The following is a 26,784-nucleotide window of genomic DNA, read 5'->3' on the forward strand; positions in this document are numbered from 1 at the left end:
CACCAAACCAGCTCTCTTACTTTTATAGTTATAGTTAAAGTCTATGAAGCTTTAGAAGATTAAAACCATGCAATCAACTAGTGAAAGAATAATAGCCACCTTTTATTCAGAGACTACTGTCCACACACTTGGCATTCTTTAATACATTTGACCCTTATAACGACTTTTCAAGGTGTGCACAAAGATACTCTTAACTGCATTCAACAGATGAAGAACCTGAAGTTAGTAACTTGGTGAAGCCTGCACAGATAATTAGAGACAGAACTGGGATTCAAAACCGGAAGTATTTGATACCACAGATCATGCAGTTTTTATATGCTATGTGCTGAGATTGAAACTTAAGCATACTACCTCTAATCTAATGCTCTCTTCACTAGTCATTGCTGCCCATATCCTCTGTTAAGTGCATTTCAAGCATCGCTGGGCACACATTCCTGACTGTCTGCCTACCCTACTTGTATGTCCTAAAGTAGTCTTTATTGTGGATTCATTTCTACCAAACACACTACATAAGATATTATTATGATCCTTTTTAAAAGCTGGAGCTTTTATGGTGAAAGAAAGAGCAAATACAAATGACATCAACATGCAGCCAGACACATAGAAAATCAAAACTTTGCGTGATATAGACGTGAAGGAATAAAGGCTATTAGAGAAACAGCTAATGTTATCCAGCACTTTCTTGTGCCAGAGTCTTTACACATACTGACTTGGAGAGATGAAATAACTTGCTCAGTGTCACAGAAATACTAAGTAGATGGGCCAGAACTCAAACTCCAGTTTATCTGACACCAAACTGAGGCTCTAAAGCACTGTGTTACTGCTGTTAGAGTGGTTAGTGAAGACTGAAGTCAATTCCATGGACAGTGAATGTTTAACAATCAGCTTTTGAAAAAACAAAAAAGCTCTTATTTGTACTGTTTGTCAATTTCCGATTTTTGTATGGCATAAATAATGACACAGTGGTAAATTTCAAGCTGCCAACATGACATCACTAGAGGCAGAGTTGAGAAGAGACATGCACAATCAGGTCTGGAGAGCCTCCAGCATACTCTAGATGAATAGATGCTTGAGCAATATTTTAGAGGCAAAGTGGGAGAGATATGGGTAAATGTGAGAGAAAAAAGATAACAAATGAAGGCTGGAGTGGGGATTAAGTTAGTTCTACTCAAACAAGATGGACATATTAAGCTAATTCTGGTTAGATCAAGTGGAAAGACTGAATTAGGATTGGCTGGATATAGACACTTCCTTAAAATCATCATTCTTAAGAGTTGACAACATTCTTGAAGGAGAAGACCTAAATATTGGCTTATTCATTCTGAAACTTTTGGCAGACATTTGTTTTAATCACTGCTAAAAGTGAAAATATACTTAAAATACTGAAATCACAGTTAGACAAATCAAAAAGATTAGCCAATACGAATTTGTAACAGTTTATTTACTTTTTCTTTCCTTATGGCAAGGACAAAAGGAAACTGATGAAGGTAGTATATGGATAAGAAATATGGCAAACAATTAGTTATTCAGTATCAACCTTCAAAACCTATTTGTACTGTCAGACTGTCTGAGTATACCTTATATCGACCTTGCATCCAGGGGAAATAAATATATTTGCAAATATCTCAGAATATATATCCTATCACTTTATTTCACATCTTTTTCTAAGTATAAAACAGCACTAATGCTTCCCTTATTCCCCACATAATTAGATAGTGCATAGGATAGTGAGGAGAAAAAAAAAATCATTAGCTGGTATCTGCAAATAATGCTTGTTTTCTCTCTGAGCTGATAATCTAGCCCTTGCAAAGAGAAAATAATGAAAAATAAAATTAGGTTTCCCTTGTTACAGTATATTTTTATTTCCCTAGGGATAATCAAAAGGTCCTGTTGTACATAATCTGGGTGTAAAAGTATTATTTGTCCTAAGAGTCAATAAAACACAATATAAGGAAAATGAAGTGATCATCTGCTGTTTTTGTGTGCTCATTGGGGAATGGCTTCCCTCTCTGTGATTGCGAGGTACCGTCAAACGTGATTCCTACATACTCCCTAGCTGCAGGGGTAGATATATGACTGTGTAGCTAATTATGGTACTGGGCCCTCTTGTACACAGTAAATTGCTCAAGAAGTTGGCAGAGTCAATCAAAACTTTTTCATGAGTGAGAGGGCCTCTATGCCTTTAGGATTTCAATTTCTGTGGTCTTTAACCATATTTCAGTATGGAGGAAGCTGGTGAAACTGAGAAAATAATCAAAGACAACCAAAGACTCGTAGAAATAAGGTATAGAAAGAAAAACAGAGAGTCTTGACAACTTTGCTCAAATGCCTAGACTGTGCTATGCTTAAACTTCCAGAATTCCCAGTCATTTAAATCAGCAAGTCCCCCTCTCTTTTTTTTTTCTTTTAGTTAAGCTGGTTGGAGTTGGGTTTTTATTACATTCAGCTGAAAGTATCATGACCATTACAAAAAACACAGTCAAAATGTCCTCACCTGATGATAGATTCCTGCTGGCTGGCTGGAATTATGCTAATAATGTCTCCCTAACTTAAAAAAAAATAAAATAAAAAGAGAAGTGAGGATGGGGAAATACCAAGAGCTAAATTTCTTTCTTGGTCTATATTCTAAGATATGTTAATTTATTCTATTTTTGTTTCTCTGATCTATGACTCATCTCTCTCTGGACATCTCTTTCTTTCATTAGCACACAGACCACAATACACTCATCCCTCATTCCTTCATTCATAAATTATCATGGCTCTATTAGTTAAGTCAACATACTAAGTCTTAGCAGAACAGGCAAAAGGCAAGGCATTAAGTTGGGAAAAAAAGAAAAGAAAAAGGAGATGTTGATCATTTTCAAACTAGAAGGACAAATCAGCACTACCAAAAGTTCTTTTCGTTTTACATTTCATAGCAGAAATTGGTGCAGATGGGGAAGACCAACCTTAAGACAGAGTAATTTGGGAATTTTTCTTAGTCCTCTTGGGAAGATCCCAGAAACTGAAGGCAGTAGGAGGAGAAAAAATGAGAATAGAAGATGACTCAGCTACTGGTGTGGGGAAAAGACCTGAGAAACTAAGTCCACCTTCTCAGTCAGATTAAATGATATGAATCCCCACTGTATACATACTTTTCAAGCTATCCCTTGATGTTCCTTTGCCTATAGAGGTTGAATTTAGTTTTCATTTATTCCTGGCCTCAATACTTGACTTGTCTTGGCCCTTATAAATCTAAGGAATAACCCTGGACTGAATAACTCTTGAAATGTCCTGGATTCTAGAAAAATTAATGGAGAATTATACTCTTTGGAGATTCTTTTCTAACTGGATATGTTAACCTCTCTTGGACAGAATGTTTCACACGGTAACTTGGATGCCATTTCCTATAATAAGACAAATCATTTACAAGAAGCGTATCAATTAACTAGTTTTAACAGAATTTTAAAACAAGAAAATATTGTCAGAATCATTTAATCTACCTCCATGGCAGCTAGAGCTGATCACAGATTCTGGTAATTTCAGTGAAAGTATAGACATGTTTATAAATCTTTTTATTCATTGGCTTATATAGCTGTTTTAATATGTATTGCATTTTCTCATAAGCTTTTCACCTTGAGGTGCTATTATTAAGTGAATTCCTTGCCCTTACAAAGAAAAGTAAACACATTAAACACCTCTATGAAATGTTAAAATGCTGGACATTAAATTAAATTAAATATTTGTCCTATAGCACTGTTAGCTGAATAGGTTATGAATCATCTATGTTTGTGGAATACATTGCTTAGAATTATAATTTTGCCAAATTCACCCTGTACAGAACAAAGTATAAAGAACATTGAGGCTTAAAATCTTTAATACTAAACTAAGTCTGTAGACTCTGCAATATTGGTACTACATCCATAATCACACCTTAGTGAAATGTTATACAGAACATTATTCAAAATGTTTGCTATGAAAAGAGTTTGGATAAATGCACTATATTTGAAATTGATTAATGCTGCCTGATATGTATCCAGATTTATTATTATACCAAGAATTTGACTTAAAAATTACAGGGTGTCTTGTATATTTGCTTTACTTGAAAGTGGTCCATTTGCATTTAAACTAGAATGGTACCCATAATTGTATGAATTTTGGTTATGTATTCTGGCTCCTGGGACCTCTGTTACCTCGTCTGCCATATGAGGTAGTTAGACTATCCCAGTGGTTTTTCCAACTCTGCTAAGCCTTAGAGTGTCTACAGGATCATGTGAAGCCTCAGGCTGCTTATCAATATTCATTCAAAACAGCTCTACATTTATCAGTTTATGAATTGTCTTGCACAACAATTTATTATTCATGTATTCATGACTTTATTAATCAAAGAGTATCAGGTCTCTACTATGTATCTGTCTATTCCAGACATGTAGCAGAAAATAAAACAGACAAATCTCTGCCCTCATTGAGCTTTCATTCTACTAGATAGAAAGACAATAATTAAAATACATAAAGTTAAATTGATATTATGCTATATGGTTTTAGAATCTAAGGAGAAAAATGAAGCAGGAAAAGGAGATAAGGAATATTGTGGCTGGGGGTTGAAATTTTAAATAATCGTTCACGGAAGTCTTCAATTTGAAGGTAACATTTGAGCAAATACCTTAAAAGAGGTGATGAAGTGAGTTACACTAAAAACTGGTGGAAAGGAGTTCCAAGGAGTGGAAGCAGCAAGTGCAAGGCCCTTGAGTGGGAGTATACCAGGAATATTGAGAAACACTGCAGAGACCACTGTGGTTTGAATGGATTGAACAAGGGGGAAAACAGGAAACTGGATTTCAGAGTAAGTTTATATTAGAAGAAAAAGTATTGCCTTTAAATAAAGATTGAAAACGATTCATCTAAATTATTTGTAAGGCCCTGAAAAAGCATTAAGTCTAAAAGCTTTTATTACATGATCAATGAGCCTTGATTCTGTGTTATTAATCTTTTGTTTTTAGCCAATTAATAACAAACAATTCTTTAGGGATTATACATATATTCAACAATTGCTTCCTAACACTTTCCTGTAAACTCAATTACCTTACTTATTTTAGGGAAAAAAGTATGGATAATTGAGACCTAGTACTAATTAATTTGACTTTCCAGAAGTCCATTAGATCCATGGTGATTTGTTTGTTTTAGAAAATCAAATATACCTTATTTTCATATTTTTACAGTCAGCATATGTCCACTTAATATTGCTGAATGGATTATTGTAGATCATAATGGCCAGTAGGTATAAGACAAAGCAATTAGAGGTAACTTTGGGGAGCTTCTTGGAAAAGTATTCAAGTTGAAATTTCTTTTAAAGCATCAAACATTTGAACAACCACACTCTGAGTCACTTTCTACTTATGCAAAACTAAAAGAGGTACTTTTTTCAGTTGAAAATTGAAAATCTTTGATGAGAAACTCTCAAGCTGTGAAGTAAACCCAGGCTGTTGGACTTTTTTTTTATTAAATTTTATATACCTACTGAAATCACTAATGAATTATGAGTTTTTAATACACTGAGAGTCTTTGACTCATTTTATATAGTATAAGTTTCATAGTCAAACATCTTAGCTAGATTCTTTTTCCATTCCTCATGTCTGAGACAGGAAGGAAAATGACTAAGTGGATTTCTAGTTCGACTGAAATAGCTATGCATTTCTTTTTGTACCCAGACATTGAACATTCTGCAGTCTGGAATAAGAACATAATATTTACCATAGACTTTGAAAGTTTTTGCCCTCCAGAACACCAGTGATATATCTTTATTAGCTAGCATTATTGAGGATGTGAGTTGCAGAATTTTATTAATTTTATGACAAGTGACAGATATTACTATTAACAATTAAAATTAAATAATAAAATTCAATGGACTATTTCTTCGTAAAACAGATACCCATGTCCAGTACATAACTAGAATGATTTTAAAACTCATTTACTTAAAACAAGATTCAGAAATGAAACAGAATTTTGCCTTATGTATATGTAATCTCTGTACCTCTTTAAAATCCTATTTCTTCCTAGACTTAATATAAATCCCACTTAACCCTCTATTTCAATCTTTGTCATTAGCATATTAGTCCAGGCTTTGTCTGGTTACTTAGAACCTTTGCTAATCAGGATTTTGTTCTCAGCATGGGCTTTTTTGTTTTATTCTCACTGTTGGCAATTAATTTTTTCCACTCTCTTACCCCTGTAGATTGTTTCCTCATTTTGTATTTCACAGTTGTCACTTTGATGGAGGACTTGACTCTTTCTCTATGCCTTTCCTAAAACTTAGTCTGCCCAGACTGGTCCTTGAAGACCCAATGGAAATCCCCTTCGTCTCCTTATATTACTAACACTTGTAAGTTTACATTTGTTTGGGGGCCTACATTCTATAAAGAAGAACTCTTTTTCACCACTTATTATTACTCATTCACAATTATTTATGGAATTCCCAATCTATTTGAAAAGTATGACTAGACATGTGTATTTACCATGGAGGTGGGGAGGAAGGGGAAAAACGTGAATCAGATTTACTGCATACTCTAGAATTGCATATAGTTTTGTCCAAAAAGTAAGAAGGCACACAAAACACTATGATTTACAGTAGTAAGGAACAGCTTCCAAAAACATCATTGATGAAATTTCATCTATAGTAGAAAATTTTTTAGGCTAATTAGGGGGAGAAAAAGCACCTTCATTCTTCAAATGCACATATACTTGTCCTGGTTATGTTGTCCCATACTGTTAGGATTAATATTTTAGTCTAGAGCAAAGGATTCTGGCCTGAGCCTTGGGGTTCCTGAGTTCTGATTCAATAGACCCTAAGTACTGCCTCCTGCACTGTGTCACTGCTCTGAGCATACTGTACTGATTGGTGACTAATTATTTTATAATTAAAATGCAAACCTCTTCTTATGTTCCAGGTAGCATGATTTTCTTTTTCTGGCTAAACATCAGACATTTTACCTCTTGCAATAAGATGTACCCATCATGATACTCTGATGCATGACTAAACCGTCTGATAAATATCATTGGAATACTATGTATTTTCAACCACTCTTCCTCATAAGAACTAAGTAAGGCAGATTCAACCCCCCATTTCCTAGATTTTGAAAGACAAATTCTTTCCACTATCTTATTTTTTGAAGCTTACATTCTCATGTTTATTTCTAACTCTGAGCTTTTGCTTATACTACTACATTGTTTCACTTTCACAATGGTCTTCTATGCACTGTCCCTGGACCGTAACACAGGGTATGCTGCCTTATAAGTTACTTTCCTCAAGGAAAATGAATTTGAGGGTAGCAGACTTTATTGGTTTTAGAAAGATGAAGGAATTTATGTGTAAACCAATCCCCCCAAGAGCCATACATGTATTGTTATACATATCTGATGAGCAAAGTGGGTAGTGATGAGCAAAGTAGGTAAGGATTAAGTTCTAGAATCAGAGTGCCTGGAGTAGAATCTGGGCTTTACCATAGCCATGAATCACTGTGTGATCTTAGGGAGTTACTTCAAGTGTCTGAGCTTCAGCTTCTTCGTGAGCACCTACCTCATGGGATTTTTCAAAAGGGGGGATTGGGTTATATCTATTAATTCATACAAATTGCTTAGAATACCCTAATATATATAGTAAGTATTCAATAAGTATTGCTAATTAACTAATTAAAATATATTTAAAGACCATTGACCATTTCCAAGCTAATGCTTGTATAATTTGGCCGTTGTTCCTTCTTCCCCTCTCAGTATCCTGCCTCACTCTCCTGCCAAATTCATGTTTTAATTTTTATTATTTTGTTTAATATTGAGCAGTTTTACTATTGCTTTTGTGGCCTTTGCTATATATGGCCAATAACCTTTAGAGTTCATGTTCCAAGTGGCTTATCAAGGCATTTTCCTAAACTAGGACACATTCCTCTCTAAAAGGAAGTCTAGAAGCAACTGACTATATATTAAAATGTATATTATACATTTGCACATATAAGTATATATCTGTGTATAATACATGCATGCATGTATAGTCAGTTGCTCCCAGAATTCTGTGTGGGCTTAATATCCTTAATTTTTATAATGTAGTTTGATTCAATTTAGTTGTGCACCTTTGAAGATGGTAGTCTAATGTGTCATTACACTTTGGTTATGAGAGACTAACTTTTCCTCAAGGTCACTCACTGAGTGCAGCAAGTGCAGAACAGGGATTCTAACAAGGTTCCATCCGCACTCAAAGTTCAAGCTCCTTCTACTATATCTATTTGGCCAGTTATCTATGTGATTTCATTTGATCCCCACAGCAATCCCATGAGGCCAGAACTATTGTTTTCACTTTTTACAAGGAGACTGAGGCTTACTATAGAAGTTAAGTGAGTTGACCGAGATCATATAGTGTTAGAGCTAAATGAGACAGTCTGCCTTTTGCAAATATACTTTTAAAAAAATTGTACTGTATTAACTCCCACCCCAAAATAGAAGAAGTCAGATACAAAGTCCAAGCATCCAGGTTAAATATATTGTAGGGATGATTTGTTCTAATACATGCCACTTTGAGGTGCAGTTAAAAGAAAATTCCCTGAAAGAATTCTACAGGGTCCCATGAGAATGGTGGCAGTTCAGCCAAACTTAGCTCATGGAATATAGAGTTAAAAGGGATTTGCCTCTTAGCAATCGCCTTCCCGTTGATTCATAAGATGCAAATGAAATGTTAATGTTAAAACTAAGCGGGAGAAAGCACTTTATTTTCAGAGGAAAAAAATATAAAAGCTCTACTCCAGAATACTGTTAATGTAAAGAGAACCTGGAGAACAAGACAGGCAGGCTTTGCAGAAAAATCACAGCTGAAGATGGAGCTTAATAGCACGAAAAGACAAAGAACTCAAAAATCAGTGTGCGTGCGTGCGTGTGTGTGTGTATCGAGTCCCCAATCTAGCTGGTGACTCTTAGCGCAGCCTTCTGATGAAAGCGCAGTACGTGATGGTTACTAGTCGGAATTCTCTGCTGGAGACCAGTCTCACACTAGGGTGACCCTGTGATGCACGGAAGGCTATTTAATGCCCCAGCCAAGTGGTTCAAGAACCAAGATTTTATTGCGCACTGGGGATGAGAGTTGTCATCCCGCATCCCTGATTTAGAACCACTTAAGGCTCCGACAGCTCCACCCCGGTGTTCTAAAGGAAAATATTCCTTCATGCTCTCTGCCTGATCTGAAAAGCGACACAGCTTCCCAAGGTTCCGCCTGGGAGGTGGTTCAGTCTCTAGAAATTGCCGGAGAAGCCTATCCTGCTGGGGTTCCTGGCTTTCTGGAACAGACCAGGACGAGCTTGGCTTTTAATCTGAGTAACTTGAGGATTTTCCATTTGTAACTTAAAACCGCCGCTTAATTCAAAATAAAAAAGTGACACGTGCACTGGCTTTTGTAGACATTGGGAAAATCCGTATGATGAAGTAAGGTCTAGAAATTCCTGATTTCATTTCCCCCAAGAAAAAGCAAGTATCTTCTATTTGATGCCGGGCAGTCGACTCAAGCGGTCTGCCTTTAGAAGATGGTGAGTGTCAGCGGGGGGCGAGGGGTACGAAAAGTAAGGGAGGAATCAGTCCAGACGGCGGGTTGCTCCCGGCCAGCCAACCAGTAGCGGCCGCTGTTAACTCCCAGCTGGCGAGTTTCCACCTTTGCCATCACCTCCTACCCCTTCCACCCGCCTTCACTCCAGCCCTCGGCCCCAAGGTGCGCTCCCCACCCGCACCGCCCTGCCCACTGCTCTCAGTATAGGACAGGGAGGCTGCAACGTCACGGTGGCGAAAACTCCCGAGGAATGAGCCAGTGGGATGAGCGTACGGGGGCAAAAAGAGGGCAAACTGGGTTTCTGAACCTCAGCGTGGCTGGGTGGGCAGCTGCAAGTGAGAGGCCGTATCAGGAGGGCGCTGGGAACATCACACATCACATCACACATCACGAGAGGCGTGAGACCCGAGGGCCCACCCAGGCGCGCGCAGCTCCAGTGTGAGCTCCTCATTGGTGGGTGTGGCCGTGGAGGCGGAGTCCCAGTGAAGCCCCGCCCACAGGGGCTCAGGGCCGGGGCGCGCAGTTCTCCCCCATGCGGGAGCTGGGCTCAGTCTCGGACTCGGTCCTGCAGCGCCTCTAGGCTGCGGATTCGCGCTGCAACCACCTGCTCAGCGCTGCGTCCAGGGAAGCGGGGAGGAGACTGGAGGGAGGGAGGAGGCGGGGGGGAGGAGGAAAGAGGCAGCCTACACACGCCTTCCAGTCCCTCCACTCAGAGCAGCCCGGAGACCGCTGCCGCCGCTATCGCTGCTACCACCGCCGCCACCTGAGGGGACCCGCCGCTCCCCTGTCGCACCCCTGGCGGTTCCTTGCTAGCACCGGGCTTTTAATGCACTCTGCCACTACCATTATTATTATTATTCCAAGACAAGGAAAATAAAAGAAGATAACAGCCAAAAAGAGCCACATACACCTTTCTGAATTACTCAAGTGTCTCCTGGAAAGAGGGTCCCCAGTCCCTGGAGGAGCAGCCAAAGGGACTGAGGGCGGGTGTTGAAGAAGAGGGAGGAGTAGTTGGGGACATTGCCTGGTGTAAAGTTGCGTGCGGCAGAGACCTGAAGGTGCAGCGCCACAGCCCAGGGGACGGTGTGTCTGGGAGAAGGCGCTGCCCCCTGCGTCGGGACCCGCCAGCGCGCGGGCACCGCGGGGCCCGGGACGACGCCCCCTGCTGCGGCGTGGACTCTTGTCAGTGGACCACCAGAAGGAGGAGGAATATGGAATCCAAAACGGCCCCCTCCTGCCGTCTGCTCTTCTGCCTCTTGATCTCCGCCGCTGTCCTCAGGCCAGGTGAGCTAGGGCCTGGGAACAGCCCGGGACTGACGTGGGGCTGGGGCAGTTTCCTAGGTCCCTGTCCCCGGCCGCACACGCTCGGGGCTGTGAGCCCAGGCGTGTGGGGGAAGTGAGGGGACAGCCGTCCGGGCACAGAGCGGGCCCCGGGCTCGGTCACCTGTGCCAAACGCTTGGGCTTGGCTGAGTGGCTCAAGTTTGGGCAGCGATCAGGGGCACTGGGTAAATGTCCAGGAACTTTGGGTGCTGGGTGGTTGGGGCTGCAGGGGCCCGTGGCAGGATTCGTTTGACTCTCTCCCCTTGGCCCTGTGGCTCCCACCTAGGCGGCAGACTCTCCCTCTGACAATTCCTCCAGTCTCTGATATCAAAGTCCACGGCGCTGCGCCCGAGCAGTTTTCGTTTCGCTTAGCTCTCGGATGAAAGTACTGCCCGCACTTTTTCATGATAAATCCCCCATAACTTCCCCTTGGTATGAGATGAGTAAGAGATGGGAGGGGTAGAGGAGAAAGGAAGGACTTTAATCACCCCCTTTAAAATACTTCCTAATGCTTAAATTGTGGTTTTAACTCCCCCAACCCCATCCCCGGTCCCTTGTCTGGGTGGGTGGTGAGTGTAGGGGTAGCAGACAAGTAACACAGCCTGAACTGGAATTAGCAGCCAACTGTGAGACCTTACTGACGGGCTTGTGGATTTCTAGGACTTGCCATGAAGCGTTAGTTCTGTTTTGTACTGAACCCTAGAAGAAAAAAAGGCAAAATTCCCAACTACTAAAATATCTCGCGGGGAATCCCTTTCCACACCGTTGGGGTCATTTTCTGGCCTTGGTATCCTCAGGCCCGCCGGGCAGCTGATACGAGTTGGTCCTAATCAAGTGACTGTGAGCTGGCATTCCGTGCGCTCACAGTCACTTGACAGAGCAGCAGGTTCATTTCCTCGCCTGCATTGAGGATTTTGTGGATGTTTTTTCTCTGAAGTTTTGGTTCCTATGCCTTCATAGACAGTTGCCAGTTAAACTCCTACTTCCTGTTATTTTGGCCTATTTGTTCTTACCCTTTTCTTTAGCTTTTATCAAAGAAAAAACTTCCTTTTCGCATCTTTTATTCCAGCACATCCCTTCAGTTGTTAGCTAGCTGAGGCCTCAGGAGAGGTTTGAAAGCCTTTGAATCGCTCCCTGGAAAGCGGGGGGAGTGGGATTGGGGGCTGGAGCCCGAGGGAGAGATCACAAGTGTTTGCGAGCTGCTGCTGCTGCTGTTGGGGTGGGTGGAGTGCCCTCTCCAGAGCTCTTTATTAAAGTTACATTTCTGGGTGAGGTAATGAGCTCACCTGCTGTTTCTGACGCTGAGAAAAAGGCGTCAGTGACAATCTCAGGCTCTGGGGCGGGGACTGTGAAACGATAGTTCAACAGGATTTAAAACAGGTGGGGTTGGGTAAGAACACTGGGGAGGTGGGAAGCCGAGACCCCCCTGGGTCTGGCACAGTGCGGATCTCACTTTTTCGAGATTCCACTCCCCGATAGAGGAAGAAAGGGCACTCTGGAGCCAAGGGGAGAGTCAAGAAAGGAGGACGAGGGTGATGTAGGTTTGCAAAACACAAATATCCACACACCCATAGTTGGTTTTCAGTTAACCGTCTCGCGACTTAGAATGTAATCTCACCTACATCTTCACCCCCTGACCACACGCACACGCCCCGTTGCCCTTTCTGTGCGGTCGCGCTGGAATGTATTTTCAGTTGGGCCACGTCAGAGGACAGGTCTTTCCACACACTTAACTGCTAAAAAGGGAGAGGTTCCGCTTTCAGATCTCTGCGATTCTTTTGCAGCCGCATGCTCCTGTGTGCAGCGGGCACAGAGGTGCGCGCTTTTGGCGAGCGGGTAGCCTTCTCGCACCGCCTCCAACCCCGCTGGTCTGGGGGTCGGATGCCGCAGACCTTCGGATCCGTGGTTTCCCTGAATTACTGGGCTGACATTGCGCGAAATTCTGGGTGAGATGTCAGTGTGTTTCAAAAGGAAGAATGATGACACTGAAGGAGACGTGTCTACACTCAGAAAGCAAGTCCTGGACGGCAAGCGCGCCTCCTTCAGAGCCCTCTGCGTAGCAGAGTCCAGTGGGGTGCGGTGCCAATGGCTGGCTTCGTCGGGGGGGCAGGGGGGCTCACTGACTTCCCTGCCTGCCGCCCTTCATTTCCGGAGCAGTTTTAATATTGTGTGCCCAGGACTACAGAACCAAAATTCGAGTTTGTGAAACTGTTCCTCCAGTTTCGCTGTAGTCACTACATAGTCATTGGTGTATTTGAGGCATGCCATGTTACCTGTTTTGAAGGGAGAGGAAGAATATATATGAACCACGAAAACTGAATTCAGAGATAAAGGCAGGGAAGTGTGTGCTCAGCATACGAGATAGCAAGAATCTCATTATTCTTGTAGAAAGAGCGTCAGCCTGTGGTGACATTTTGTATTGCTAAAAAAAAAAAAAAAAAAAGCCTTTCCTTGATTATTTACAAGGAGGTGGGGTGCTGCAGTTAACTGTTTCTTTACTTGAGTCATGTGTGTGCATTGCTCTGGGATTTTTCATAACTACTCACTGATACAAGGTTCATTCCAATATATAAGCACACATAAAGCTTTTCAGTGGGTTATTATGTTTGGAACATATCAATTTATCTCAACAGGCCTTGGGAAAAGCATCAATTCAAATCATGTCCTTTCAGACTACTCATGTGGGACTATTAAAATTTATTAATTTAAAAACTGCAAACTAGTAGCCAATATATATTGTTTTTTCCTTGGTGATTTATTTAATCCAACAACAGTTAACAATTTAATTGGGTATTATTTGCAGTAAATTGGTTTTCTAGGCTTGGCTGGGGACCATCTACCTTCAGGCACTTGTACAAGTCATTTAACCTTTTTGGGCTTCAGCTTTCTCATTGTAAAATGAAAGGATGGGCAATGGATCTACTCAGGGATCTACTCTCTGAGATCTCTTACAGCCCAAAAACTCTTTGTTTCTAAGGTCTTAAGGTAAAAAGCTGATTTGGGCAGGCAGAATCATTTTCCAATAGTCTTTTTCTAACAATCTTAGTCTAGACAAAATTCATATAACTCATATTACTATAAAAGTATTGGATTTCAATTGCTAATTTTCTATTTGCTGCTTCTTTTAAAAATTCATTATAACATCTGTGCTTACTCTTCCAGCCTTGAATAGGGCCATTAAAAATAAAAGTGTGACATAAGTGAATTAGTCTCCCACTCTCCTAGGAAAAGAGACTCCCAGAGTGGGAAAGATTTTTAGGTTTTAGAAAACTCTGTTAGTGTAACCCATCTCTCTTGCAAAGCTACCTTTATTTAAACTGCATATATTGTTCTTAAGATGAGATGTAAATGATGGTTACTGTTAAAATGTCCATGTAACAAAGCCTTGTATATATCCCCTAAAATTGTTCCTCAAGAAAGAAGTTGATTTTCACCATGATTGTAGATTCAATATAGAGGGAAATAGAAAATACTAATACTTTTCTGTTATTTTAAAACATAGAAATCCAAACTATTTGGCCTTACCAGATTCCAAACTTTTTCTGACTTTTTAGAAAATTTAAACTAGCTTATCTTTTGTAATAGAAATTGGATGAGAATATATGTGTACCGTTTACTTATGAAAAAGAAGAAAATTAATAAAAACCTACTTTAATAGTCTTAAGTGTTATCAGAAAACTATTTAAATTGTAGTCAGTAGCCATGTAGTCAGTTTTTAGCTATGCCATGTGAGAGTGTTGTGATATTCTGTTGAGTTATTTTTCTGCTCCTATTTATTTCCCATCTGTAAAATTTTCTCTCTGTGTGAGGCATGGTTCTGAATTTGGTGAGATTAGTAATTCCTTTGCTCAGCATTTTGAATTTTTCAAATAAAGCATGCTATATTAATTAACACTTTTATCATATTTTTAATAGAAAAAACACCCTTTAATTTATTCCACTTAATTATTACTTTGATCATTTTATTAAAAGAAGGCAAAGTGTTTTTCTTTTTACCTTCTCTTTTTTTTTCCTCCCTCAAGTTTTCATGCCACTAAACATGGGCCTTTGTAAAACTGAGCACTATGTAAGTTGTCAGCATTACTTGGTGTAAGATGGCAGCACTTTGTCAGATAGTTATTTTAAATGCTTTATAATCACCATGTCTTGTATTTCCAAACACACTACTCTCTGTTCTGGCCATTTATTTAACATAAAACACCATCAAAGAGTTTGAGCTCCCTGAAACTATTAACTCAAGTAGACACATGCAATTTATATCCCAAATATGCAGGAGAACCACATAGGTGAAGCTATGATAAAAGAGTATCACTGTGCCTCTGTGTATACACAGAAACTTAAAATGTATTTCCTCTCACAGTGTTAGTTTTAATCTTCATTGTTAAGTTTTCACAAATGCTCATCTCATTTCTTACACATGAATGTATGTGACATATGAAGAATGAACTAACTTACTGGAAAACTAAAGAATGTTTTCTTGGGAATGGTGGATGATAAATTAATATTTGTTTGATTATTACTTTTGTATTTAGCTTATTTTATTTTCAATAAGAAATTTAAAAGACCAGAAAAATGTTTATTTATACTTTTCATTCCTTTTTTTTATTAGAGTAGAATTTCCCCTTTCATATGGAGAGTAAAGTCAAGACTAAAATATATGTTCTATACTCAAGAAAATAATATAGGTTCTTCTGAAAGGTTAAATTCTACAGTTATAGTATCCCTGCAGTGTACAGAGAGAGTATAATCATATTGTTTGAGTAGCTGCTATTTTCATCCAGCTAATTTTCTGTTTAAATAACAAATTTAATATTCTCTTTTCTACCTTATTATTGGATAGAATACCTTATATGTTTTAGATAAGACTAGTTCCAAATGTGCTGTGGTTTTCAGTAATTGTTTTATGGTAACCCTATTATCACAGCCCATTATTGTAGTGTATGTTCCAAGAATGAAATTAGCTTTTAATGCTTCCTCTCTTATTTATCCAGACAGTTCTCAATTATCCATTCCATTGAAGGGGAAATCAGAGTTGTGCACAATCCAAAACAGCTTCTAATCAAAGGATTACTTAATTTGACTTTGAGTTGAGGTACTTCAATGAACATGCCTATACTTGGTCTTCTAAGAATTCATAGTATTTTTTCAACATAATGAAACTAAACTGTGGGGAAATAGGTTAATCAGAAACTAGACAGCTATCTAGCTTCTCTATTATAGTTATTAGTCTTACTTTTCCTCTTTCTTGTATTACTCCTTGAACTGATGTAAAATCTTGGCCAAAGTCCAACTAAAAACATCCAAATATCCATGAGATGAAGTTAAGGCTTTCTAGTCTTTGCAAATCATAGAAATATCATTGACTCTTGATGTTCATTCGCAAGGTAACAAACTATGACCATGGCAATTGGTACATTCTTCTGGCTTTGTTCAACTGAACTTCCATTAAGAATCATTGTATTCCCTCTGAAAAGTAACATTTGCAATTTTTAGAAAGATTTTACCCTCTCTTGATGACCATTTTTCTTAAGTTTTTTTTATTATTATTTTGTTACGTCATATGAATTTCCATGAAGGAATATTGAAGCAATACCCTTTTCTTAATACAAGTTGGCTTGGCAGCCAAGTAGAATGACTCCCCAGCAGGATAGTCACAAAACTGCTTTTAGGAAAAAAAAATACTACTTATAATGAATCATGGGATTACTGTAAACAGTCAAAATCAGTTATATTAAATCCATAAATGGCAGGAAGATTGGGGCTTGAATTAAAAAGGCTTCCTTTTTTATTACTTTTATTACTGTGATGATGTCAACACAGAAGTTAACTAAATTGGTAGATTAAGATACCAACCAGCACTCCAAGACAACATTTTCTTAGAATAATTCCCAAAGATACTTACACCTCAGAAGTTGATGTAAGTAGATTTTTATCCTTTTCATCTGTAGGTTATAGTTTTAAAGAGTACTTGTTTTAGGTTATTTTATGTGAATGAAAAAAATAACTTTCTTATATTTTCTGCCTTTAATACAAAATCAGTTTTGGAATATCAACAATGACTAAGTGTGTCCTAACTTTTCTCTTATCCCTGTACTTGCCTTTGCTGTAGCACTTTTTTTTTTTTTTTTTTTTTTGGCCACATTGCATTATGATATTTGGTTATTTTTTTTTCTCAATTTACCATGAATTTTTTAAATACCAAATCTTATCTTCATCTGTGTATCCTCAAGTGAAGTAAAGAGCTTAACACCTAGAAGCTGCTTCAAGTTCTTTTTCTTTGCATTAAATAGGACCAATGCATTTATGGAGAATTAATCCCCTCCACAGGTAGCATCTGACATAAATGATTACAAGAAACTTTTCCAAAGAACTTGGGAATTGAGGATATAATATTTCTCCCCAAGAATTAAACGGGAAAATAAAACCATCATGAAAGCACAGATATATGCAAAACTATCTGAGCAGGAAGAAGGATTCACAGTGTATTAATGGGGAACACAGGAAAAGAAAAGATTATATGTATTAGTAAGGGACTTGTGATTAAGGATGGAAAAAGCTTTGGTCAGTAGAGAAAACAGAAAAAGTAGAGTGGTTGATCAAAATATAGTTATTGAAGATATTTATGCATCCAAACACTTTCTCTTGTGGTGAAAGTGGATTCTGACTGGAAGACATGACTTTTCCAGCTCCCTTAGCAGTTCTAGCTTTTTTTTGTATAGAGAGATGAAACTCATTATAAGGGCCTAATGCTGTAAATACTCAAATCATATAATGAATTTTCCCATGCTGGGAAAATTTCATGGTCACTAAGAAATCTTCTAATTATAATGTGACTTCTTATATAGCTAATTTACAGGGAGAGTATGACTTGGCTGGACGATGGTGAGCATTGTATACTCTTGGCAATAATTGCTCTAATGTAAACCAATAAGCTGGTTTATGAGTTTGGGTAGAGAGAGTTCATCCCTGAAAGATGGGCAAACTTTTGGTAAACAGCCAAAAGATGTTTCTAAGCTTTTAGGGCTAAAGGCTATACACTGAAACATGGACAATTTATCTTGTGAGCCCTCTTAAGGTACAATCAGCTAGCCATTCTCCAGATGACACCTATTATGTCATCTGTTGTCACCTTTTGTTTTACCTATCGTAGATATTTATTTTTATTAATATTTCTTTAATATATTTTGATATTATCTGGCTTCATATGCACATTATTAGTAGATGGACCATACATCCTGGTATATCCCAAGATGGTCCTGCTTTATGCCTGATATCCTGGTGCAGTTATTAATGGTACCTTCTTTCACTCTCACAAGTGCCGTTTGGATGGCAAATTATATGGTCACCAAGATAACTTGTGTGTCTGTATGTCTGTGTTAGAGTATTTAACTATAAGAAATGCACTCATCATCCTGAACAAGTACATATTTCTAACCCTTTTAAATTTAAATAGCAGCTGCAGTGAAATATCACTAAGAGGTTACATGCCCCTTTCATGTCAAGTATAATAAAACATGAGGTTGTAGCCTGAAATTCCAGAATGTTGTGGATGTAGAACATTGAGGATTCCATGGTTTTGAATGGGACTGAATTGACCTGAGATGCCAAGAAAATAACAGTGTTTCAAATTCACCTGGAGTTACACGGAGCTTTGAGGTTATGTAGGGAATGCCTATTTTAGTCTGAACCTGAAATCATTTTTCAGAAAATAATACTACTTCCATTCTGTTCTTCTATGAGGTTTCTCAATAGCCCCATTATCAATTTGTATCTAAAAAAATTATCAGGGATGTCTATAACATTGAAAGAAACCCCAAAGTCCTTCTGTACATGTAAGCTACAGTTGTATCATTCAGAAATGGTGAACTGATTTGGACAACCAAGAGTATGGCTAAGACAGTTGGTCTAACACTGACCATTTCTACCAAATTAGGCACCCATGTGTTATCTGGTTCAGCTATCTCAGAATGTCTCAGGTACTCAGAAAACCTCAGAAATGGATGGAAGTAAGGAAAGTTGAAAGGGCTTTATCTAAGCATGCAAGGTAAAGGATGCCATAGTTTTGCTCTGATTAGCACAATAGAATGAAGGGAGAAGGCATTGGCCACTGTGATTGAAACTCTCATCAGCATATATCCAAGTATTTCCCCTAATGGGAAGTTTCTGGGAATAGGATTTACCTCGTTCTAAATCAGGCAAAAAACATAGGAAGAGGTCTAGCTGCTGTTTCTAAATTTTTGAACCACTGTGTAGTATTTAATTATTGCTGCATTAATAGAACTCTAAAACACAGTGGTTTAAAACAGGAGCCATTTATCTATTCAGTGCACTATTCTTCAGGTTGGCAATTTAGTCTGGAGTCAGTTGGGGGTTTTTCTGGTTTTAGCGATATGACTTCATTTTACTGCAGTCTGCAGTGGGTCAGCCTAGGAAGCTCTGCTTCTGGGAGGTGTCTGGCTGTTGTTAAAAATAAATAAATAAATAAAGAAACTCATCTCCATGTATTTTTATTCTCTAAGAGGGTTGCCCAGACTTGTTCCCTTGGTAGAAGCAGAGATCTCAGAGAAAGCAGAAGTGTGCAAGACTTCTTGAGGCCTGGCCTCAGAACTGACAAACCAGCACTTCTGCCACATTCTGTTGGTGAAGACAAATCACAAGCCAAGTCCAAATTCAAGTGTAGGGAAATCATCTCCACTTACTGAATGGAAAGAGCCAAAAAGTCACTTTGCAAAGGGTGTGGATAAAGGTCATACAGGGAGAAATCAGACCATTTTGCAATCAGTTGACTATTCATAATAGCAATAAGGAATATGACAGCAACAAGGACCCTTATTGCAGAATCCTTGCCCCCACATTCACAATTTACACCCTTCTCTTTGAGATCTTTGGGCAAAAAATATGAGCTATTGGAGAGGTTCAAGCAGTGTCCAATAAGAATACTATTTCTTACTGCTAAAACCTTAACTTCCCTGGGAATGAAATTATGGGAAGTTTGTGTGTATGTGTGTGTGTGTGTTTGCACGCATGTGTGCACGTGTGTGTCAGAGAGAGAGAGAGACTGTGAAGGATTACAGGCATCCAATTCATGGTCACAAGCTGAAATATGGTAGAAGAAGGGTTTCTGGAAAGATGAGAAAATTTCTTACATTTTCATCCTGTTTAGCCCCCTATTTAAGAGCTGAGGTAAATGAAGCCACAGGTTGAGAGATTACCTAAAATCTAAATAGCAAGTTAATCATAGTTCTTAGAGACAACAGTGTTTTTAGTTTCATTTATGCTTAGACTCACAGATTAAAGATTTTGGAGCTGCCTTTGAACCTTAAGATTACTTAGCTACTTGTCTAAGATTGCATTTTTGGCCAATCCAAAATTAAAACTCACTTAAATTGACCATTCAACATATATAACAACATTGAACAAATACTATAATTGAGTGCTCAGTATATGCAAAGCATTGTGCTTTGGGAATACAGAAATAAACTAGTTACTATACAGTCAAGGTCCTTTCACTCAAAGACATTATGTTCTCTCTGGAAAGCAGATCTCAATTAACCAAATATATAACTATTTGATAGAAATTTTGTTATATGAATACCATAAAAACTATAAAAAATCATTTTACATCAGAGTGGCCAGATCTAGTCTAAAATTAGGAGAAACTCCAAAAAGTTCTTTCAGGAAGTGATGTCTGAGGTATGCGCTGAGGATGGAGGCTGAGGGAAAAGCATGAGTGAAGGCACTAAGGTGGGAAGGAACATGGTTTCTAACTCCTGGAATTGAAGAAGTGCCTGTCCCTTTTCAGGGAAACTAAAGAAATTCTGAAGGTTGAGGCAAAAACCAGGGGTTCTTTGAAGTTGTTCAAATATTTTCCTATAATCTCCTTAGTTGACTTAAAATTTGGGGGCCCAGAAGGAGAGGATCTCTTTGTCTTATTCTAATACTCATGTACTAGGGAATATTTGCATATACACCTTCCTCCTTTAAAAAAAATAAAGTGGAAACATACTATACACACTATTTTGCACCTTTCCTATTTCACTTAGAAGAACATTTTGTAGATAACAGGATTGCCCTATATTAGGACATGTAGCTCTACCTCATTTTTTTTTAATGGCACATTGGATTTTATTGCACCATCATGATTAATTTAACCATTTCACCAGTTCTTGGAAGTGTAGTTTGTTTTCATTAATTTGTTTCTATTAATACAAACTAGAGCACTGAACATCCTAATACATGCTATTGTTCATATGAGTAGTTATGTTGGTAGGATGTCTTGGGAGTGATATTGCTGTGTCAAAGAATATGTGTATTTTTCATTTAGAAAAAAATTCTAAATTTACTGTTCAAAGAGTATGTACCTTTAAAGAATCCCAACAAAGGTATGTGGGGATGCCTCTTTCTTATACTCCCTCCGTAAGTCTGTACTATTAATATAACCCTTTCAAGCAGGATATTAAGTTGGGTTTTATTTATTTAAACCTTATGGGAAAAATAGAATTATATAAGTAATAGACACACACTCATATGTAAGGCAAAAGTTATAGATATATTGGTGCCTAACTTTACTATAAAGGAGATGGGGCCAAAAATGGGGAAAAGAAGTATGTTTACTATGATTTTTTTAATCATTGTTCTTTCCACATAAGATTGCTAACTTTTAGAACATTATGTAAGCCATCATTTCTTCCATTTTGTAAGATTCATACTGTGTAGAATCAGATTGGCTAAACTGAAACAGTGGATTAAGGGGTAAGAGCTATAGGTAGGAGTATTTGATACTGTTTTTCATTACAAAGAATGACTTCAAATTATTTATATTAGTTCATCATAGGTACAATATACATTATGTGAGTGGTGTGACTAATGTCACTTTGTAAACTCTGTATAATACATCTTAGCAAACAAAATGAAGTTATTTTAAGTAAATCATATTTTGAACAATTCTTCCAATAAGTTTGTTTCAACAGGCTCAACAGAAATTTTTACAAATTGATAAAAAGTACAATCTTCTACAAATTAAAAAAACTATCAAATGTGTTTGCCTCTGTAATTTTTGAAGCTGTTATGGAAAGTAGGAATAAAAATCTATTTTTATAGCCATTTTTATATATAAAAACCATAGCGATATGTATATGAAGAATTTTCTACAAGTATATGCTGAAGGTAAAGTTTTTAAAAGAAGGCAACAAATTATTCATAATGGAGTTAATATTAGTATGCACGTACTGTAATTTCATGAATCAAGCTGCTTCTGCTAATCATTTAGTTTTAAATGTTCAAATTTGTGGCATGTATGTGTTATTCTGCAAGTATTTTCTCTACCTGGTGATAGGTGTGACATTTTCTAAGAAGATTGTTTATGGTGGTTATAGATATGGGTTTTATATTTTTGTAGAGATGGACATGGCTCTGCATGTGAATAACGTTTGTGATATCAGATCTAAGAGTAAAATGTAATATATATTTATATTTACCCCATTAAATAAATCCCCTCCCCAACCCAACCTCAGTGGATGCTAGCCTAATTCTAAAATAGTTTCTTTGAGAAACGCCTGTTCAGTATAAGATTAAATTGCTTTTCTTATCATACCAGAATGGCAAATAAGTATCTGATTATTAAAACAAACTCTTCATCTGATTAGCTGTTTTCCTCTTTGCTGATAAGAAATGTCTCCCTTCTAAAAGAAATGATAAATCAATGAAAAAATACAGTTTTGGAATACAGTTTGGAGGTTATCATTTTCTAGAATTGATCCAAAATATTTGGTTAGAAAAAGAGTTCAGCTGTTTGAGTAGTGACTATAAGTATAGTTATATCCTTATAGTATTAAAAAAATAATTCTCTGCTTGATTTTTATGAACTTTCCATGCTTACAGATTCCAGACTGTCAATGCATAGCCTAGATCCCATTGCACAAGAGCTCAAGTGCTTGGGCTATGGATGAGAGAATTAGTTTGCTTTCAAGATATTGTCTCAGTTTTCTCATTTACAAATTGAGGAAAGCAATACTACCAGGTTCATTTGATTTGAATATTTAAGAAGGTAATGAGTTTATATTCTGTTTCTCAGTGCCTGGAACATCGTGGACAATCAACCAATAAAATATTATGGATCACATTTTCCAGTAATCATAATATTTTAATAATGTCAGTTTATTCACATCAGAAAACTTATGAAATATCTTATTTTACTGATTAGGGATTATTTCAGTTCCCATCTAAGTACATTTTGGGTTTTCACAACAAAACTAGAAAGTGTATTTTATTAGCATGTTTTATAATCTCAATAAATGTCTAGTAACTTTTCAGTTTTATCAACTTAGGAAAAAGCAAAAGAAACACATAAATTTAAAATTACAGCTTTGAAATGTAATTTTCTTCAAACAAAAAGCCATTAAGAACCCTTTAAATTATAAGGACATAGATAATATACTATATTATTCTTAGAAATTGACATTTTGTATGTGTTTCTGTAATTTGAAAATATTAGATCTTAGAAAGAGAAAACATTTTCAAATATTGTAATGTAGTCAGTTTGATGATAAATACAAGGACATTTTCCCAAATATAATTCAATAGAGGGAGCTCTACTGCTTTCCTTTTATGAGAACTGTAGGATGCTTCCATTTATTATGCTTTTCTACTGACCTCTAATTTAATAGTGCAAATTTTTAAAAACCTGTAATTTTAATATTAAGGATATTTTGTAATTGAACGATATCCTCCTTTTATTCATAGGATTCAAGAATGCTTCTGCAATAATATCTTTAAAATCCCAGTTCTTAGTTCTCTGTACCTTTTGGATAATAAATCACTAGAAGAAATTAAAGTAAGTACACACTTGAGAAGCAAGGCACCAAAAGAAAAAAATTTACTTCTAATGACAAAATAATGCATGTTTTTGATATTAATTTTGTGATAGCTATTAAATTCAAACTGTTAAATATATGACTCGTCAATTTTTCTTAATTACTCTGCCTAGATTTTTAACCAAGTGATTATAGATTTCTACATGGAAACAGTCTATACTCACATTCTTCCTTCTTTTTTATTTTCACAAATGTCTCCTTAATTTAGATAACTTCAATTATATTTTCAATCAAGTTGATATTCGTCATCTTATCTATTATTGACTGTAAAGGTAACTTTTAATTTGGTTATGATGCAAGAAGTTGTTGGTTTTTCTTGCCCAAAATCTTATAATTTTTGTCACAAATCCACTAAAATGGTTAAAAAATTTAAATGGTTACAAATTGAAAAGACATCTACTAAGATGTTCCTTTATAAAGAAGTTATTATCTACTCTGTATATGACACTGACAATTCATTTACCCTTTGTGACATTTATTTTTGTTATGGAAGTATTGTAGCATGTGGTTTCTTTGCAGCTCAAAAATTCTAAGATTAAAAACTATACTTTGATTTTTAAAAAGAGTCTGCACACACAGGTGTATAAGTTTGAATTGATAATAAGCAATAATTTTACTTTAGGTCCAATTAAGAAAATAATTTTTAAATGATAATCCTCATTTTTTAATTGAAAGTGGAAATTATTTTATTACATTATCGAGAAAATTGCATAATACCACACATTAGATTTCCTAATTTATTACTAAAATGCTATCAGTAAAATAAGTGATCTAGTTCTCTGGTGTATTTAAAAATTGCCAACACAGAAGCAGCTTTTTAACATTTCCTATTGAAATTATATTATCTGTCATTATGGCGATACTAGGAGGGAAGCCTGTATAGCTTGGTCATAATAACAGTTTTAACAAATCACAATTTTAAGTATTTTTTAAAGTAAGTGCTAGTTTTATTATATTTACTTTCCATTATAGATTTGAATTTGAAAATATGGCTTCTGTAGCCAAACTGTACAGTTTTGAAACCTATGTTTCCACCCTTCACTTTCCCAATTGGATGGCATTGAGCAAATTACTTAAACCCTCCCTTTTCTGTACTAATCTATGCAGTAAAGATAACAGTACCTATCTTGTTAGCTTGCTGTGAAAGTCAAATGAGTTGATACACATAAAAGTCATTAAACAGAATGATTGCCATAGTAAGCTCTTAATAAATGTTAGTATGATTCAAATATTTGAATCTTCAATCTTTCCCCTTCCTCAAAATGTGATTATATACCCAGCTTACTGATATAGATACATAAAGAGAGGCCACTAGTTGTTCAAAATTATAAAGTTGCCAACTTTAGCTCCTCTCTACTGAAGATTTTTTCTACTCAAAAAATGGAATATGAATGAGAGTAATATCATATAATTATTAATAATTGAGCATAACCTTGAATCTATTTACCCTATAAAACAAGCCATTCACAAACTCCAAGACTTCATCCATTAATTTTTAGTATCATCTTCATTATGTCTCAGTTCCCATCTGATAATGAAACATCAATGCTTTGCAATTTTGAGGTTGAAATCCAAATTTAAAAGGAAATTTAAAGCTAAAAATGAGACATCTTGCATTCTGTAGTTTACAGTCTCTGAGTGAAATTGGTGTTTATGTCATTAGTGTAAATAGGCCAGAGGGAACTTGGGAGTAACAAAGTGTGTGTGCTTAAAAGAAAGATTTGTATAGACTCTGTAGATTCAGAGAAAAATAAAGCCAAGTGATCATAATATTTTAGGGAAATGAAAAAGAAAACATAGTCTAACATACTTCTCAAACTTCAGTTTAGCCTCCCTATAATCTTTTCTCTCTTCTGCCATCAGAATGATATAAGATATCAATCAAATCTTGTAACTGCTCTGCTTAAAATACTTCAAAGGCTCCTCCACACAGTTGGGGTGAAATACAAACTTATGAGTATATCATTTAAGGTTATTACATTTCTGAACAGTGTTCTTGGAATTCCATGCACTAGCCATATGTTTAAATGTGCCATGTCCTTCTCATTCCCTGGGTTATTCAAGTCTCTGTCTTGTTCTAGACCCTTCTTTGCTTTACACCCTCTCCCATTACCCTTCCTTTGCCTGAATAACTTGCATTCCCATTCTTCAAAATACATTTAGATGCCATATCCCTCAGAAATTCTTGCCTGAACTCCCTAAGGTACCTGTCCTCTGCAATTCCAGAGTTCATTTCATTTATTGCTTTTTCCCATTTATTCTTGTCTCTCTCCCTTAATAGATTTTTGTGTTACTGGAGGCAGGGCCTATGTTTTCATAATCTCTTTTCAAGCAATGTCTGTTGACACATAGTATGTCCCCATGTATAACCATACATGATGGTTGAATAAATGCATTTGCCAAAATTAGAATTCTTGATTATTAACGAGGCCTATTTTAAACAGTAACATATATTCTCATAGGAAAACAAATATCTATATTGAGACAATTGTTCAATTTCTTTTAAAAGTTGAGAGAATGATCAATCTCCTAAAATAGGGGCATTATATAACAAAAACAGTTTTTGACATATTATACCAAAGATATGCAAAAGAAGTATAAAAACAAATGAAATAAAGTTAGATTACTTCCAGGTGGCAATCCAGGTTAACACAAAATAAAAACTTTGATGTCTGTAAAGTACTCTTCTAGAGCTTCCATAGGAATTGAGGATAGTCTGTTTATTAAATTTGAGATCATCAAGAGAAATAGAGAAATTTATTTAAACTAATTTATTTTTAAAACTGCAGGGTTGTGAAGATACAAAAACTATACTTTCTCCCCCCAGGATAATTGTGGACATATTCAGAATAGGTAGGGAATGGTAATGTTTTTAATTCTCCTATTTTGAATTCATAGATTAAATCTTTGGATCAGGGCATTTCTCAAAATATGGCAGAAACAGTATAGGCAAGACTTAATAACCAAATTGATCAGTCATGCAGGCAGTATTTAATATATCTGTACCACAGAAGATACATTTGTACTGCAGATGA

At 36.9% G+C, this 26,784-nt stretch overlaps 1 protein-coding gene across 3 annotated transcripts in view; it reads left to right on the forward strand.

Moving 5' to 3' along the window:
* Positions 1-10,267: 10,267 nt before the first annotated feature.
* The window catches only part of ALCAM (activated leukocyte cell adhesion molecule), a 193,896-nt gene continuing 177,379 nt past the window's right edge, over positions 10,268-26,784 (forward strand). For 2 of the 3 annotated variants that reach the window (XM_069475072.1, XM_069475073.1), the window contains exon 1: positions 10,268-10,840. In XM_069475072.1, coding sequence (XP_069331173.1) covers positions 10,768-10,840 — 73 coding nt within the window. In that variant the 5' untranslated portion in view covers positions 10,268-10,767. The remainder of the gene's footprint in view (positions 10,841-26,784) is intronic. The other variant, XM_069475071.1, reaches the window with a different exon arrangement.

This window comes from Eulemur rufifrons, chromosome 7, assembly GCF_041146395.1.
Source record: "Eulemur rufifrons isolate Redbay chromosome 7, OSU_ERuf_1, whole genome shotgun sequence".
NCBI lineage: Eukaryota > Metazoa > Chordata > Mammalia > Primates > Lemuridae > Eulemur > Eulemur rufifrons.